The 19378-nt window shown below is 39.6% G+C and overlaps 1 protein-coding gene across 1 annotated transcript in view; it reads right to left on the bottom strand.

Annotated features, from left to right (window-relative positions):
* The window catches only part of LOC122803904 (serine/threonine-protein kinase MRCK beta-like), a 300217-nt gene that overhangs the window by 208713 nt on the left and 72126 nt on the right, over nt 1-19378 (bottom strand). Inside the window, exon 2 of the mRNA XM_044073586.1 lies at nt 18739-18811. Within this exon, the coding sequence (XP_043929521.1) occupies nt 18739-18811 (73 nt within the window). The remainder of the gene's footprint in view (nt 1-18738; nt 18812-19378) is intronic.

The following is a 19378-nucleotide window of genomic DNA, read 5'->3' as shown; positions in this document are numbered from 1 at the left end:
AACAGACACTGTGCATCCTAAACAAAGAATTATTTGTTCTACTTTTTTGTAATCTCTGCCAGAAGAGCAGTGCTGTCAAGCTCAATTGCGCAGCTGATGGCAAAGTATTAGTACATGTGTAATCATATCTTGAGATGTACTTAGAATAGAACTGTGGTGATCTGTGCTGACTTTCATGCAAAGAAGCATATCTGATAGAATACAAAACAGATAAGTGTTAGAGTCATGTTTCAGGTGTCATGATTTACTCATTTGTCATAACAGCTACAGCATGTATGCAAGATGTGTATTATAAAACACAAGAGGGACCAAACATGTTATTGCTGGTGGAAACATGGCTTACATAACAGTTGTGAATCAAAGAGGTTTATTGGATGACACAGAAGTGGTGTGAAGAAGTGGACAGTTGGTGTCAGGAATACAAAGTACTGATATACTGATTAGTTCATGTTTCTTTTCTGCACATATTTGTGTTGTGTTACTGTTTGCTTTATTAGTGTACTTGTTCATGCAAGATCTTTACAAGAGAGGCTTCCTAATATGGAACAAGGACATTAGTATAGTAGCAGGATAACTGTGTGTTAAGAAAAGGTGTAGCCAGCATTTACACCCACAGGAGTCATACAAAACATCCAAAAACAGTATGGCGTACATCTGGACTTGAGAGAATTTCAAGAATAATATACAGACCCAAGTATTATATAAACACACCACATAGGAACTCCTATTTCATAAAGTTCCCATATGACAACAAATTGCAGAAAAGGAGAAAACAAGTGTTACTCTTCATTATCCTCTTGACAACTGTAAGCTGCACATTCAACTCAGCAGCTTGTTTAAAAGTAGATCAACCTGACTAAACATAGCTAAGCACATCAGTGTAAAGGGCAACAGAGTAATGCAGCTGCAGGCAAAAAACTCACAAGATTTTGCCATAATCCGTATACTTCCATTTATCCACAGCTGCAGTTGGTGCTTGGCAGAATAATGACAGAAGGAGAATAACAGTGTCTCATAACAAAATGTAGCCAACAGCTACACTTAAAATAATGTACTAAAACAGTCAGTAACACTTAACTAATGCCTGGATTAGGAACTTTGAAAGTAGTCAAGAATCTATTCATACATATGACCATTAGCTCATCACACTACAAAAGAATTACTACTTAATAAAATTTAAATAACACAATTGAAGGGCAGTGACAATTTACTGAAGCAGAAAGGGTGAACAGAGAGAGACAGAAACAGATGGAGAGAGGATAGCAACAACATTTTTGTGAGACATATAGAACCATCTGTATGGTGTGTTAATCTGACTTATTACCTCATTATTAAGTTGTCATGGTCTGTACAATAAATTACTTGACATAAAGAGCAAGAAGGGGAAGGAGAGTGCTACCAGCATTAATGCATAAGCAGGATAGCTTTGGTTTAGTAATTCTCCCTGTTGGGGCTGCAATGTTTTTGCAAATGACTTGTCACACTATTCAAATGGTATGATAATGAAATGTAATTCAGAGAAATACAGACATTTGCAGTTAACTACATTATATGAATATGAAATGTCATGAAATAATAATTTGACCTACAGCTGTAATTGAACCTGTGATAGTATGCAAAAACATCAGTCTATAAATAGGGAAATTAGCTCAACAAATCACAAAGGAACTTCTGCAGCCTTACATCCACCTGTTTAAGAACTGTTACAGTAACTGTGTCTCAGTACTGCCCTTAGTCTGCCTTTACTCCTTCCCATAGAGTAGTGGATTTAAGCATATTTGCAGGAAAATAACCAGACTACTACAGCTGAAATTAAAATCTTCAGCCTTCGCTATAGAAAGTTAAGCAATGTTCACCATCACTCAGTGTTAGTGCACTTTGCCAACCTCCACGCAAATACTGAGGACAAAAAGTGAAGGCTTTTACATGGACCATTTCTGGCCAGCTGTTGTATGTAATTTTATTTTTTGACCAGATTAAATGTGAAAAAATGGGTTGATAGTACAGTTGTGAAAACTGGGGGTAAGCAGAGAGGACACAGGGAAAAGAATACAGGAATTTTCAGGAGATTTGTAGGAGAGTGCCAGAGTTATTCACTTCTTCAGAAAATAAATGTAGACTTGTACAAAGATTTTCATGCCTTTGGAGAGTCACCACACCAGGGATGGGTGACAACAACAAAATAATGTTGCATTGCCAAGTGGACCAAATCAAGTGTGTCAAGAAGACACATATATGAAGTGGAGAGCTATGTATGGGGAATATTGTGTGGGACAGGTGCCCATTTTCTGTATTTTTTTATAGAGAGAGGAATGTTTGGTAAGAGTCGTGTAAATCTCATGGTCAGGTTAGGAAACAGGTGCAGATATGCAAAATATACAATACAGAGATGATGATGGACACAAAAGGTTGGGACACCATGACTGGGGATAGATAGAGGACATCAGAGGGAAACCCACATCCAGCTTGAGATAAGTGAAAATCTAGTATTCACCCTTAGAACTGTCATCACTGCCTCCTGTGTCAGCTGTTTGTGTCATTGTCAAACATGGCATCAGTTTTTCAATCTGATGCAGGACCTTTTTAACCCTGTTGATTTAGGCACTGTGGCCCCTCTCTATTATAACTGCCACCAGCCTGTCAACTCCTGCCAGGTTACAAAATTGCCACCTTCACTCATACTACTGTCATAGGGTACCAGTGCACCAACATCTAGGGCAGAGCTACTGACACAGGTGGAGTATGTAGGGCAGGGATTGTAGAGGCAATACTAATGGGTTGTCAACTCAAAATGCTAAGTGTCTGTACTGTATTCTATGGAGGAATAGTGGGGCCGAGCTGCATTGGCTATTCTACCTCTCTATGCTGTTGGTGAGGGAGATGATAGCATATTATTTTATATTTTTTTCAACACACTTTTTTTCAATACATAAACAAATATGATAATCAACCATTGTACACCTTTGACACAACCAGATATGATGGAAAGATATTAATGTATCATAAAATAAACAAATGTCACTGCTAGGATAGAAAAAAGCATGGCCTTTATTTCCTTATGCTGTATAGGATATATGAATTCACATATAACCATTGCATTTATGATAACTGGATTGTTCCTGACATTCATTACTGATGTTAATATTTTAGAAATACTGTCTTGTAGTAAATAATAATTGCTACTTATGGGTATTGAACCCACACACAGTTAAGCTGGTGTTGTCATTACCTATTGCATGGAGCAAGAGGTATTGGAGAAGGCTTGATATTAAGGTTGAGGTATGCCTGCTCAAGATGCTAGGGAGTGACAGATTGAAAATAATTATCTAGCTTGCAATTGGACCTGGGGCATACTTACCTTGCACCTCTGTGTGTTGAGTTAATCTCTCCTGCTGCCTACACCTTACAGTTTGCTATTTCCTCTGCTGCTGTACAGTAGAAAAAGAAAAAAATATATAAAAACATAATGAATAACTGAGTTGGTTGGCTAGATAACAATGTCATATCATAGTCAGGTTATGGGTCAGTACACTTACACAACTGAGGTGTGTGTGCAATCCTAAATTTGACCTGCTACCAGCTTAGGAGGTCCTGTTTACACTGTTTCAGGTCACTGTAGTGGTGATGACATTGTTCCCCTGTGTGTGGAAAGCCAGTTGCACTGGAGACAGCCTGGGCCAAGTGATTCTAAGCCACAGCTTTATACTGAGACTCTGTATAATATTCCTGTAGTATCTCAGTTTGTGATACTGATGGCAATCTAAATAATATTTATCTAATTTTTCCTTCGGTATTGAACCCTGCTTGTGCACAAATGCAGACGATAAATACATAAAAATATATTAAGAATAATTGAAATATGATCTCTAAACAGGATTTGAACACTGCATCATCTGTCTTAACTCATTACATCCAAGTGATGCCTCCAGGTGCATCTGAAGTTAACTCTTACTGATGCCTCTAGGCAACAAATATTGTTTGTTCATATTTTCATCAATAATTACAAAACCATGCTATGTACAAGGGTTTAATAGATTTCATCATAAAGGTTATGAAATAGCAAACTCAACTGCAGTATTTGACCTCTGTCTAGTGCAAGTAAATAGATATTAACTGTTGTTATGAGATTAATTTATATAGATATACATTTTCACATTTTTCTAAATATCTCAACAACCAGTTAACACAGACAGAACTCCTTAGCCTCATATGAAACCTCTCAGCTAGATTAATAAAAAGTTGCTGACAGTGTGTGGGTAACTTGAGTGGTTGCTAAGCTATTGTAAGTTATTTACAAAATTTTACAAATGTAATAGTACTGTGTTTACTGTGACTTATAAAATTCAGTTTAAGACCTAGAACCTAAAGAATACTACAACTATAAAAATAGTTTGTGCTGAAGAGTTTGCCATGTATACTACTTCCATAATCCTTACAATTCCAGAGATATAAAGATTTGTTTGAAATGTGAGGACATAATTTGATTTTGTGAAAAGGCTTAGACTCCACCCATTGGAAGTTACAGTGCAAAGTTCCTGAGCTCCATTGGAGTGAATGAGTTAATTCTCTCAATTCACTTTATTTACACCTTGTGCCACACAGTTGGGCATCTGTCAGTTGCATTCTCTGCATTTATTAATATCCAGGCTACTGATGGCCATGCACCAATGCCAGGCTTGTTTGTGCTACTGAAAGCAAGCCAAATTAAAATGTTCAGTTTTGTAAGCCATAAAACATGATTGTGTGCTGCTAAGCACACAAATGGGCAAGGTAATATTAAAAAAATACAAAAATTGTTTTGGATAATAATTTCAAGGAACATGAAATGAATCAAAGTGTATATCTAACAATGGACAGAGCTACTAGTGCATTACACTGACACATTCAACCTTCTAACATCTTGCCACATCACTATTATCATTTATGTCTCACAATATCAGGACTGTAGGTAATGCCATGGGACTGGAAAAGGGAACAACAGAAATGCTTGCATTTTACACATAGCACACACAATTAAAAGTGACATCATTTTAAATGACATATCTGTCTGATGGGGAGAGTGTGAAACCTGGATTTTTCCTGCAGTCAATCCATTAGCAGGTAATACTTCTCAAAGCTCATCCTTACAGTACTACAGCATATGCATTCAACCATGTAGGTCCTTACACCATGTTTACCATTCCTGCACTTAATTCAGATTGTGGCATTCAGGAAAGCTAATGATTCAACACCTCATTTGTATACTCACAGTGCTCAGGTCATTGTCTAGCTCAGGAACTTGTATCACAGTGGAAAGACTGTTTCCAGAAAGCTCAATACTGCTAATTGCACTTTGAGGAGATTTATCTACTTTGTAAACTGTTTTCTTGGCAAGCCATGTTGCTATGTTTTACAGAATGTTTTTTGGTTAACATTAATGATGGATTACTATTATTTTATATGTGTGCATTTTCTTTGTCATTACTGTTAGTATAGTCCATGTATGGCAGTTATTTATCTGCAATACAAAATTTGGTAAAGAATGCTACTTGACATAATTGTGTAGGATTTATTTTCTGGGTATTTGACCAGCTATTTCACAAGAGTGTAGCATAGCTTTGTAGCAAGATGAGGTATTTTTACATATATAGCCCAAAAGATGGATTAAGGTTGTGATATCTACCTGGCTGCCCTCCACACCATTGATGATGACACTACAATAGTTTTCTCAATTTCTTCTTGTACAGTGTGAATTAGTATTATTAATGCTGCAATGTATTACACAGTTATACTACTGTTGTGTGCATTACAGAACTGTTATAATTGTTGTTATTTTTATGAATTTAGTGTGTGGGGGTGCTGTCTTAAACTTTGTGTAGTCGTATGGAGCATTACCTTTTCAGTTGCTGTGTGCATGATGGATGCACACATTCATACATAATTGAGTTTACAGCGATACTGTCTCTGTGTTATAAATTTAATTTTGTCACTGTTTTCTGATTCATCTTATACAGAGATATGGTACCCAAAACATCTGTACCATAAAAGCCAGCATTTACTAATGCAGAAAATAAGGTAATTATCCAGGCCTTCCATTGCCATGGAACTTTTCTGTTAGGGAGAGTTACAGGTGACAAATCTGCCCAAGATAAGGATGTGGCAGCAAGTGGTCAACAACAGCAATGCTGTTGGAGGGCATGGGAGAACTTATTTCCAGATTCAACACAGCGCAAGTGATAAGATCACCTCTGCTTGCCATAAAGTGGCTGCAGTTGCGAGACAACAGATGCCTATAGTGGATGGTTCTGCTACCAAACCACCACTGATTGAAACAGATGAATTCCTGTCCACTGTCTAAGATCTGGATAGCTCATCAGAGAGCTCACACAGAATCCTTGATGTTGGTGCTGTCTCCCGCAGAATTTCTAGATACGCAATCTAAAATAATGTAAGTGTCAGTCTATATATCTATACACATATATCTTGTATGTCTGATATATGTAGAGCCAGCAATAAGTATGAGTTAGATGTCAATGTACAAGAGAGACAGAGGAAGATGTTGGGGGAATTCAACTGAACAGTACATTTTTGTATGAGATTATTCTTAATTTGCACATGTAAATGGGGATTATCTATTTCTTATTTCATTTGCTTTGTAATACTTATCAGCCTTCTTTCCTCTTCCTTCCTTCCTTACATACAGAGATACCTGGATTACAATCTGCAAGACTACCCTACACATGGTAAGCACACCAATTTTTAATGTTATAGAAGGTATATTTAGGTCTAACTCAGACTAAACGTATTGCTTTAGCATCTATTATATTTTATTCTGCCTTTCATATAACAAAGTTTGATTATTTTCATTCTCTATTTCTCTCCTTGTTGTGTTTATTTCTTGTTATTATAGGTGATCCTGACAGTGGCACTGTGGAACTCTGACCATAGGATGCCACAGTATCGGTAGCCTCTGCTGATGATGGTGGTGATGAAGAGGCCCAGTATTGGGGTGCAGAGGGTCAGTCTGACACTGAGGTTTGACTCCCACATTCCCTGCCCATATATTGGACACAGTCAGTATGTCTATACATACCCATGACACAGGGCCCTCTGATATAGGACAGGATGATGGTGACACAGTTGATCAGGGTAATATGATTACTCCAGTTGCAGAGCTGATTGATTCTCCCCATAGCCATTGTGAGGGTGTGGTGCTACACAGGATGGTTGGTACAGGTGCTCAGAGGAGACCTGCTGTTCACCCTCCTCCTGATGCTGGTATGTTATTAGGTGCCACCAGATGTATGTGTAGGGCCATAATTGAAGCATAGACATGTTCCATCAGTCCTCAGACTAGTAGCACAAGTACTAAACATCATGCATTCCAGCATGCATGACTCCCTGAACTGTGTAGGTGACTCCTTATACAGGATGAATGACACACTAGATCAGGCACTGTCTGTGATGGAACAACTACTGGGGGAGGGTGGGAATCCTTCAGCCAGAAAGGCACTACATCTTTTGATGTTAGCAGACATGGCCATGCCAGATCCTGCTCCCGTAATGGCACTACTTCCACTGCTCTGTCAGTGATTGTGGTGTCCACACCCAGATGTGGTAGGCCACAGGGTTGTGGTCTTGGATGTAGTCATGATGATAGTTCATCCAGCAGACATCACTCACATTCATGTTGCATCCTGACTTCTAGCCAGGGAACTGTAACCCTGACAGAGGTAGTTATTATGGTCGGGGTGACTATACTGAACTGACTACTCTACCATGCATGTCTCACACCTGTCCAAGATGTCAGTACATAGGGCTACCACAGTGCTTGATTGTGTTCATGCAGATACACACTTACATTGAAAAAAAAACATCCTCATGCCATCTCACACACATTCAAGCTATCTAAACAGTATGTTTGAGTGCTACATATCTCTTATTACTTTAATAAATACATGTGTTTCTTACTTGCACGCACTCACTTCTTTGGTGTCAGCCTTGCCCACCTCTCACCCCCACCCCCCAACCATCCTGTGAAAATGATGATAACTGTTCCCTTGCATGTCTTTTTGACTTAGGGTTGTATATATGTCTGATGCACACAGTGGATAGCTACTGCTAGCTTATTCCCAAGCCTGCATTTATCAATATGTATCGGAGAAGAAAAGGTTTTGATTTCTTGTTCCTACTAATTTGTGAATGATTGTTTATAAAATCGTTGAACCTGATTGTACTTCAGTTAATATCATAAATAAAGCAGTCAAAGTAGTAGGTATTTCAGTCTTGCTTATAGCTATACTTGTGCAAATGATGGTATAATTGACTGGTCCCATGGTTTATAGTGGTCAAGTGAAATGCTTGCTGCCCAGTATTGGGTAGAATACATAGCTGTATAGTGAAATATCAGTCATATAAGCAGTTGCTGACATAAGTGTACACCTCAGACAAATGTTCTGCCTAGGGGCATACAGATATTTCCATATAAGTGCACTCGGTTATATAACATTGTTTTTTTTCCTTACAGGTTTCACTCTTACCTTGTCATTACTGGAGGTAAAAATTGTGTCCTTGGGGGTTGTTCCTGTCCAATGCTATCAGAATGCAGCCATTACATGGTTAAGTAAAGGTTGTGAAGTTTGACAGGCAATAGTTTTCATATTTGTAAGTCTGTGTGATCTTAGGCTTTGAGCTAGGTGAGTATGTCTGCCATACTTTGGCTGTTAGCCACAGCCAGGGCATGCTGTGCATGCCTCCATCTGCCAGGTGGCGGGTCTTCCTCAGACTTCTCATCTGTATCTGCTGATTTTGGCCTTGCTTGTGGTCTTTGAAAGTGTGGCCTTGCCTCTTGCTGTCCCTTTTGAAGCTGTTTCCTGAGAATTATATTGTGCAACATGGCACAGATTGTATTTCTGCAGAAGTGCCTGGGTCATACTGCAGGGCACCTCCTAATGTGTCCAGAGCTGGGTTGGTGACAAATGGAAACCTAGGCAGGGTAATGGATCAGAGCATCCTCACAACAGCCCCCCCAGCCATTCCAGTGTCTCATTACCTGGGTATTTCTCCATAGTTAACATAAGCACTGTTCAAACCTGTCAGTGTGTATACTATTTTTTCTTTACTTAGACAATGATTACAGATATTTAAAACTTTTATTTCAAATTTTATAGCACAAACAATGATAACCATTTGCTAAACAAAGCAATACAGTCTCACAGTGAAAACAGACTTAACATGAACACTAAGCTTCTCTGCCCTTGAAATTCACATTCATTGAAATGGCATTGAAACCCATATTCACAGGAAATGCATCTGGCCAGTGGTGGATTAAGTTCACCTTTGGGCTGTTTTCCAACCACAGGCCCCTTGTACACATTTTTTGGACTATGCATACATGCATGTGCCTTTGATACCCCATCCTGATTGTATTAAATTATACTTCTTGTATAATACAGCACCACTTGTTAGAGCGTGCTTTAAATTTGTAGGTTTGAACATTTTTCCAGTAAACAATGAAACAAAATGTATGACCCAATAATGACAAAGCTACCCATTACAAAACATGTTAACTACAAAAGGCCACTCAAACATCTGTTATTATAATCCATCAATAGCAGTCAATGCACATAATCTCTGCAGAAGTAAAAAGTCATCTGAATAATACCACATTAAAGAGATCTATAACTAATGAAGAGGTTGCTTATGGCAAACAACTTTACATTTCAGCTTTTCATGTACAAATTCAGTGCCTTCTGCTTTAGATTAATGAATTGCACTTTACATTTAAAACAAAAAGTGGCAAGCTAGTGATATTGCAGTATTGAATGATTATCAAACCAACAACAGGTTCATAAGCATCTCAATCAAAGGAGGACACATTTAGGAGTCCAGCATCCCCATCCTCTTTCAAAGGAGTACTGCAGCATCAGTACTTCATCAACATGGTGTGGGAGTAGAACTCACAGCCTTCTACACCAAAGGGAAGTATGCTACCAGATGTGCTACTAACACTTCTTTTAAAATTTAGGGGACAAGCACTGATAATTGCCATTTGCTAAACTAAACCATTACACATTGATCAACAGTAAACTTCTCTTTCCATGAAACCCAACATTCCTTGAAAATGCACAGAAAGTTAACATTCTTTGAAAATGAACAAGGATAAAACAATGAGCAGTAGTCAATGTGAAAGACACTTACCACAAACACACATGAAGTGTATGCTAAAAAAATGAGAAATGCTTGGTTACTGGTTTTCAGCAGTGGGATCTTTGTGTGTGGTAAATGTATTCCTTGAAAATGCACAGAAAGCCAACATTCACTGAAAATGCACAGAAACTGAAATTTCTTTGAAATGCACATAAAGTCAGCAGTCCTTGAAAATGCAGTGGAACTCAACATTGTATGAAAATGCACAGAGGCTCAACATTTTTTAAAAAGGAACTTGGTGATGGCAGTTGGTGTAAAGGATTCAGGCTGACGGCTCCTGTATTTAAAGTACACACACACACGCACACACACACACACACACACACACACACACACACACACACACACACATACACACACACACACACACACACAGGAACACATACCATTTTCTGCATTGTCTGTCTTGAACTCACTCACCTGTTCCCATGTTTGAATATGCATTCCTCTGTTTAGAATGACAACAGGAAAACCACACTCTTAAAAACTCATACTCTGTTCCCATGTTCAAATGTGCATGTGTTGTACTAAAGACACATGCACTGGCTCTACTAAAGACGCACTCTGTGTACATCCTTAAAGAAGAAGAAATTAAAGGTTTGTGGCAGCCCCCAGCCAGTGGGTCCCTTCCTCCAGCAGGTGGGTCCCCCTAAGCCAGTGGGTCATAAGTGACTGCCTAGGTTGCCTACTGCTGGATCCAGCTCTGGATGTGTCTAGTCAGAAGAACCTTGATTTCAGCAATCAAAATGCATGTTCTATGATATTTCTAGTTTGAGAGTGGGCCTAGTTGCATCCTTGCTTGGTGGGGTTGTGTGGGTTTCTCATTGGCATCATGAGCCAGGGCTGCATTGCATAACCTGTATCTCCCACTAAGTACCTCGTTGAAAGTCACGCTCGGAAAACATTGTGTACAGCTCACACGTGTGGCAAATGTGTGAGTCATGAAAACTGCCTGTATTATCCGTACAGACATTGTAGATGATGCCTTGGGCATTATAGACAACCTGACAGTTTATAGAGTGGTATCCTTTTCTGTTGATGTATCTCCTTCCCTGTTCACCGGGTGGGGATTTTATTTGTATGTGTGTGTAATAATCTATGGCCCCTAACAATGTAGGGAAGTGTGCTATTGCATGAAATTCCTGCACTGTTCTTACTCTGTAATGTGGGGTGTATGGGAAACAGATGTTATCCCTTGCATGTTGTAAAATTGCATTTAAAACCGATGTATATATCCCCTGTGAATCTCTGAAAAGTACCAGTAGCTAGTATATGTAATGCTACACATTCCTTTGTGTCCAGAGGGATGATTTCTGCACAATTTCCCTGGGGTCTGAGATGGAAGCGGCAGAGGTTGCATAGTTCCTCTAGTGTTTCCCTGTCACCCCTGCATTACTCAGCAGTTTCTGTATCATGCAGTCAATGATAAGTCAAATGGGGTCTAAACAGCATTTTTCTTCTTGCCTGAGGTCTGGCAGCTGCAGCAGCACCATGATTTAAAACCTGTTGCACATACAGCATAACAATAGCAGCAGCAACCCTAAATTTTTTTTTCTAAGTGTAATTATGCCTGTATTCTAAATGGTTATTGATTCAAGGCAAGAGTGAGCAGTGAGCACTCACTGAACATGATTGCTTTATAGCTTCCTGAATAGCTCCAACAGTTTAGATTGGTTAATTAACATGTAATTGTCTCTTTATGCTTTCAATAGTATATTCTGCCTTTTCCTTTTGTTTTTAGGCTTTATATAATGTATACAGCTTTTTAATGAATACCAGACAGCACTCTGTTGTGTGTATGGGTGCACTGTACTCCCAACAAGATAGCAGCACTGAATGTAGCTGTTAATGAATCAAGAACCATGTCTTTTACAAGTGAAAACTTGCATAGCAGAATTAATATAGCCACCAGGTTACTGTCTCCTGGAGTTATACTTGGTGCATTTCAGTATTTACAGCATTCAAACACACAAAGACTAAGATCAGGAGAAAGTCAAGGTATTCCATTGCACTGTATATGCATGACTGCATCAGATATATTTGTAATCATGTAAAATAAAATGAGATATTCCTCTTGCCTATGTTTGAATATCACTTGTGACTATCAGATATCAGAAAACACTGCTTATGAGAACATCAAGATCATAACGCTGTATATTGTTTTTGCAATAAAACATTTGTTTTCTTTTCTGTTCTTTTTTAATCTTCAATGAGCCAATAAATTTTGACACAATATTATGCAACTGAAAAATGCTTTTCATATATAAAAACAAATAAATGTAAAGTCTATTACTTGAAATTATGTTTTGAAATAAGACTCAGGCAGTTCAAATCTAATTGATCAATATTCAAACATGAATTTCCTTTATAATTTTTAATTCTGACTTCAAATGAAGTTGTAAAATCCACAACTAATTCATAAAAGTTTTTTTGCTGATTTTAAAGTATTTTAACTTACTTTGCAATAAGCTTATATATTGGTTCAATAGTTGACGCCCCTCTTGAAAGCCAAATTGCATCTGAGCATTTATATTTCTTGGATTACTATCATATTTGTGAGTACACCAAAGCCATTATTTAAAGCCTTTATTATCGAGGAATAAAGGTGTAGAAGATATAATTAGTAAATAGAAAATAGTGACTGTATGCTGCAGCTGAAATATAATTCTTGGCAATATAAACATCAATAGTGCAATGAAACAGTCATTTTCAATAGTGCAATGAAACAGTCATTTATGTAGCACACCTAACTTTCCAAAGTACAAATAAACATCTTCTTGTATTTTTGCAGGAGGCAAGGCACCTGCACCCCCATGTGGGGAGCTGCGCCCTGTATACCCCTACTAATCATGTTATCAGGTCTATATTAGAAGATCAAAACACCAAAAGAATGAACACTCTTTACTTGAATGCTAATATCGAAACCACACAATATCAAATGTACGGAACAGCGATTTTTTTTCCCAGGGAAAAAAATCACTGCTCCAAAAAAAAAAAAAAATCCAAAGTCAAAATAAAGTGGGGGGGCTTCACCCCCACCCCCCTACATAAATATACCAACTACAAGATTGCACTACAGTGGAGGAAATGCAAAGTCCCAACAACAGCCCAGTAATTTTGTTTCCCTGGGAAAAAAATTGCTGTTCCATTCTTTCAATATTGTGTGCTTTTGAGTATTAGTGTGCAATTAAAGAGCATTCACTCTTCTGAAGTTTCTTTGTTCTGATATAGACCCATACTTACCAGATCTGAGATCACACTAGAGTGGAAAAAGGACAAACTCCTTGAATCCTAGTATTTAGCGATCTCATAAAAAAATTTAATGATCTTTACACTCAATGCAGAAAAAAGAAAAAGCATTTTTGATTGCATACAGCAAAGCAGACTGAACTCCTAATAGGTTCATACTAGGCTATACTAGGCTATCTGCCCTAGGGCATTTATAAGCCTAGCCAGAGTGTGTTTGGCTTTTGCCACCCATTTTAAATGAATTTTGCTATGCCCTTTTTTGAGGTTAGTATACTGTGCCTCTGTCTAACAGTGACACAGAAGTGATACCCGGGGTAAACCTATGATCTCCCATCCACTCATCAAGATTCCTCTTGAACAGAGTCAATGAGGGACTCTGCCTAACCTGGACTGGGATTTTATTCCAGAGTGAAGGGAGCCTCTGGGTTATGAATCTGTCCCTCCAGCATGTCCTATTTATTTCAGTGCTGAGGTTCAAGTCTCTCGAGCGCATAGCTCGATGGGATTTGGATTTTCTGAGGTGCAGCATGTCCATTAATTCCGGGTTGGACATCGCTTTATACGTCAGGCACAGATCACCTCTGAGCAGGCAGTATGCCACTGAGTAGAGTTGGAGTTTCTTTAACCGGGCAGCATATGGTATCTGTTTGAGCCATTTGATCCTCTTGGTAAGATACTGTTGGGGTCTTTCCAGTTGCTGCAGGTGTCTGGTAAGGTACATCCCAAAAGGGGCATTGTACTCAATTATGGGTCTGATGAGGGATGAGTAAAGAGGCATGATGACCTCCCCTGACCTAGATGTGAATCCCTTCATGATTAGGTGGGCAATATTAAATGTTTTTCTAACCACTTTGGCCACGTGGTTTTCAAATGAGAGACTGCTATTAACTTGGGTCCCCAGGTCCCTAATTACTTCTTCCGTACTTAATGGATTACCACCTGTGTGGTAATTTGTGGGCACTTTGTTTTTGCCAAAGAGGATGACTATACACTTTTTGGCATTTAGCTTGAGGCCATGGCTCTGGCACCAGTTGTCTGTTTCTATGAGGCCCTTTTGGAGGATGCTTGTGTCAGCTGGAGAGTCAATTATGGTGCCTAGTTTGCAGTCATCTGCAAACTTGGTCAGCCACAGTCCTTCCGTGTTGGCCTGTACCTGCGAGAAATATATACCAAACAAGAGCTTAAACTGTTTTTTTAGCTGTTTGCTGCATTATTTTAAAATCTGCACTTAAAGTTACGTTTTAGTCGAATTTGATCGAGAGTTTGTTTGTTTGTTTGTATAATTTAACTGTTGAGGCTGCCCACTAAAGTGTGCTAGCCTGTGTAACTGATTTATCACTGTTTCTGCATTTTCTGTGTGTTTCTATCAAAAAAAAAAAACAAAAAAAAATCCTTGTTTTCCCGCCTCTCCTCGACTAGTTTAGATCAGTTTACAGGCATTGCTGTATTCTGGGCTGTGGTGTAGTTCCTGTGTTGTCCATTACCTTACTTGGATAGAAGGAAGTTTCTTTGCTCACCAGTGGGAGTGGGGAGCCTTGAGCAGCCTACCTGTCCCTGTAGGAAGTGACCTCAGCACAAGAGCTGTAGTAATTGGTTGTTTTGGACCATTTCTAGCTCTTTTGTAGTTCCCTGTTTAAAATCCGCCTCTGGGCATTTTTGCGCGGTTGTGCGCATAGCACAGCGCCGGTTAAACAAGGTTAAACTTCTTCTGGCTCCTCCAAGTCTGCTCTTCAAATTTTCCCTTAAGGAAGCTCTCCTCTTAGTATAATCAGACTACTCGCTATACTATAAGCCTAGCACTTGTTCTCAAAACTTCTCTACTAAGTAAGCACTCTCGTACTAAGTAAAGCACTACATCCACCTACCACCCCTGTGAATATCCACTTCCCTTAAAGGCACAGCACTCCCTTGTACTGTTCTAGCATGTCGAGTGGTAGATTACTGGCGTCCTCTCCAGTTCAGCTGGTTAATCTAGGTATCTTGAGACAATGCTACAATTGTCTCATGTACACAGACAACCCTCTCCTCCTCCCAACAAAGACAAATACATGTGAGAGATGCAACTATATAGCCAAACTGGAGGCTGAACTCTCTCAACTCAGGGCTGGCATGACCAGACAGGAGGAGATGGTAACCACACACACAACAAACCCAGTCCCACATAGACCTACCACAACTGCAAACCAAACACATAAAAACACAAAGACATACTCGGAGGCTTTAATAAAAAACTTACCAAAACAACAGAGGCTCCCAAAGCAGACATCCAAAAATCCACCACCTCAAAACAAAACACATGCAACACATACTTCAATAAATCAGTGTGTCAACCAATCACAGCCCTTAAGGCCAAACACCATGCCTGATACACTAGTAATACGTGACTCTATAGTCAGACACACTGATGTCCCGCTTACCAGGCTGAACAAGGAGAGGGTGACTGTGAGCTGCCTATCATGAGCTAGGATCCACCACATAACACACACACTCAGGTCACTCCAAAGCAAGTACAAATATGCCTCTGTCATTGTCCATGCTGGCATGAATGACCTGAGACGTACCTTCCTGGACTACATGAAAAGAGACATAGAAGAGCTCTCCGATTATGTAGCCCAGGCTGGTATGACCCTGACCCTGAGCAGCATCTTGCCCTCACCAAGAATGATGCCACAATACAAAGACAAGATGATCAGTTTTAACAATTGGCTTAAGTACTGGTGTCATTCTAAGGGGATCCAATGTCTGTCTGCCTGGGATGACATGTTGGACAAGCCACGCCTCTTCGCAAGGAATGGCTTACACCTGTCACCACTGGGCTTCCGGATATTGGCTAAGGCTCTTGCCACCCCCATAGTGCCTTTTTTAGGCAAGGCTCAAAAGACAAAATCACCTCCTTAGAAAACAAAAATGGAAAAAAACTAAGGGTAATGCTGCTCAATGCCAGAAGTCCAAATCTCAAGATGCAGGCACTTGATGCACTCCTCAGCATGGAGAACATAGACATCTGTGCAGTAACTGAAACCTGGTTCAAGGCTCCTGAGAGCACCCCAGCACTACCAGGCTATACCTCGTATCATGCTTTTCGGCCCCAAAACCCGGGCCGAACCACAAAGGGAGGGGGAGTGTCCATATTCATCAAGGACACCCACACCTCCAGGTTAGTAGCAACACATGAAGCATCAGAGACCATACAGGTGCAACTAACCATAGGAAAAACTGCTATACAACTGGTAGCATGTTACAGACCACCCTCCCAATCTCAGGAACTCCACTCAGCCTTCCTGAAGACATTGGAGAATATGAATGTATCACAAAATACCATCATACTGGGAGACTTCAACTACCCAAACATAGATTGGGTACATTATACTAGCCCTAACACCCTAGCCCAAAGGTTCCTGGAATTCATAAATTCAAATGCACTGGAACAACTAGTCACCTCTCCCACTAGGGGAGATAATATACTAGACCTGATCATCACAAACATGGGGACAAAATGCTCCATACCGGAGGTTTACCCCTCACTAGTGAGATCTGACCACAAACTAATCACCCTGGATATACATATCCCACCTCCACCCCCAGCACAAAAGACCACAGTGAAAAACTTCTCAAAAGCAGACTTCACTCTTCTTAAGACTGAGATGGTATCCTTTAAGCCCACTGGGCCAGTGGATACCACATCCCACAATGTCAAATCCTTCACAAATGCTTTCTATGGACATCTCCAAGAATGCATGGATCATGCAATCCCAAATAAATCCAAGTCCCTCGCCACCAAATGCAAGTGTCCTGTCTGGTGGACCTCAGCCATTAACAAATTGTATAACAAAAGAAGGAAGCTACTGCACGTCAGAGCAAAGTCCCATAAAGGGAAGACATCTCTGATCAACATTAGCAGAAAACTACGCTCTCTCATAAAAACTTCCAAGGCCAACTTTGAGAGAAAAATTGCTAAGGACACTAAAGATAACCACAAAGCCTTCTTCAGCTATGTTAGAAACCTGGGTGGAAACCCTCAGATATGCTCAGAGTTAGTTCACAACAACAAAAAATACACTGAACCCACAGATATTGCCAACATTCTGGCTGACAGGTTCAGTGCAAATTTCTCCCCTCCCTCACCCCCAAAAGAAGAAATACTTATCCCAACTGAATGTAATCTCCCTGTCATCTCAGATGTCCAAGTGAGAACCGCCCTCAACAAAGCTAAAAACACAGCATCAATGGGACCTGACGGTATCCCGGGTTGTGTGCTACGTGAACTCCAAGAGCAGCTAAACCCGCACATAAAAATTCTATTTAACCGTAGCCTTACTACAGGATATGTACCTGAACACTGGCGTACAGCAACAGTGGTGCTTGATATTAAGCTTGAGGTATGCCTGCTCAAGATGCTAGGGAGTGACAGATTGAAAGTAATTATCTAGCTTGCAATTGGACCTGGGGCATACTTACCTTGCACCTCTGTGTGTCTGTGTCATTGTCAAACATGGCATCAGTTTTGCAGTCTGATGCAGGACCTTTTTAACCCTGTTGATTTAGGCACTGAAGCCCCTCTCTATTATAACCGCCACAAGCCTATCAACTCCTGCCAGGTTACAAAATTGCCACCTTCACTGATACTACTGTCAGAGGATACCACTGCACCAACATCTGGGGCAGAGCTACTGACACAGGTGGAGTATGTATGGCATAGATTGTGGAGGCAATACTAATGGGTTGTCAACTCAAAATGCTAAGTGTCTGTACTGTCATCTATGGAGGAATAGTGGGGTCGAGCTGCATTGGCTATTCTACCTCTCTATGCTGTTGGTGAGGGAGATGATAGCACATTATTTTATATTTTTTTCAACACACTTTTTTCAATACATAAACAAATATGATAATCAACCATTGTACACCTTTGACACAACCAGATATGATGGAAAGATATTAATGTATCATAAAATAAACAAATGTCATTGCTAGTATAGAAGAAAGCATGGCCTTTATTTCCTTATGCTGTATAGGATATATGAATTCACATATAACCATTGCACTTATGATAACTGGATTGTTCCTGACATTCATTACTGATGTTAATATTTTAGAAATACTGTCTTGTAGTAAAAAATTATTGCTACTTATGGGTATTGAACCCACACACAGTTAAGCTGGTGTTGTCATTACCTACTGCATGGAGCAAGAGGTATTGGAGAAGGCTTGATATTAAGCTTGAGGTATGCCTGCTCAAGATGCTAGGGAGTGACAGATTGAAAATAATTATCTAGCTTGCAATTGGACCTGGGGCATACTTACCTTGCACCTCTGTGTGTTGAGTTAATCTCTCCTGCTGCCTGCACCTCACAGTTTGCTGCTATTTCCTCTGCTGCTGTACAGTAGAAAAAGAAAAAACATATATAAAAACATAATGAATAACTGAGTTGGTTGGCTAGATAATAATGTCATATCATAATCAGGTTATGGGTCAGTACACTTACACAACTGAGGGGTGTTTGCAATCCTGAATTTGACCTGCTACCAACTTAGGAGGTCCTGTTTACACTGTTTCAGGTCACTGTAGTGGTGATGACATTGTTCCCCTGTGTGTGGAAAGCCAGTTGCACTGGAGACAGCCCAGGCCAAGCGATTCTAAGCCACAGCTTTATACTGAGACTCTGTATAATATTCCTGCAGTATCTCAGTTTGTGATACTGATGGCAATCTAAGTAATATTTATCTCATTTTTCCTTCGGTAGTGAACCCTGCTTGTGCACAAATGCAGATTATAAATACATAAAATATATTAAGAATTATTGAAATATGATCTCTAAACAGGATTTGAACACTGCATAATCTGTCTTAACTATTACATCCAAGTGATGCCTCCAGGTGCATCTGAAGTTAACTCTTACTGATGCCTCTAGGCAACAAATATTGTTTGTTCATATTTTCATCA

The sequence above is a fragment of the Protopterus annectens genome, chromosome 6.part0 (assembly GCF_019279795.1).
Source record: "Protopterus annectens isolate FY-2018-M chromosome 6.part0, PAN1.0, whole genome shotgun sequence".
Lineage (NCBI taxonomy): Eukaryota > Metazoa > Chordata > Ceratodontiformes > Protopteridae > Protopterus > Protopterus annectens.
The sequence above is the reverse complement of the archived record's forward strand: the minus strand, read 5'-3'. Positions and strand labels throughout refer to the sequence as shown.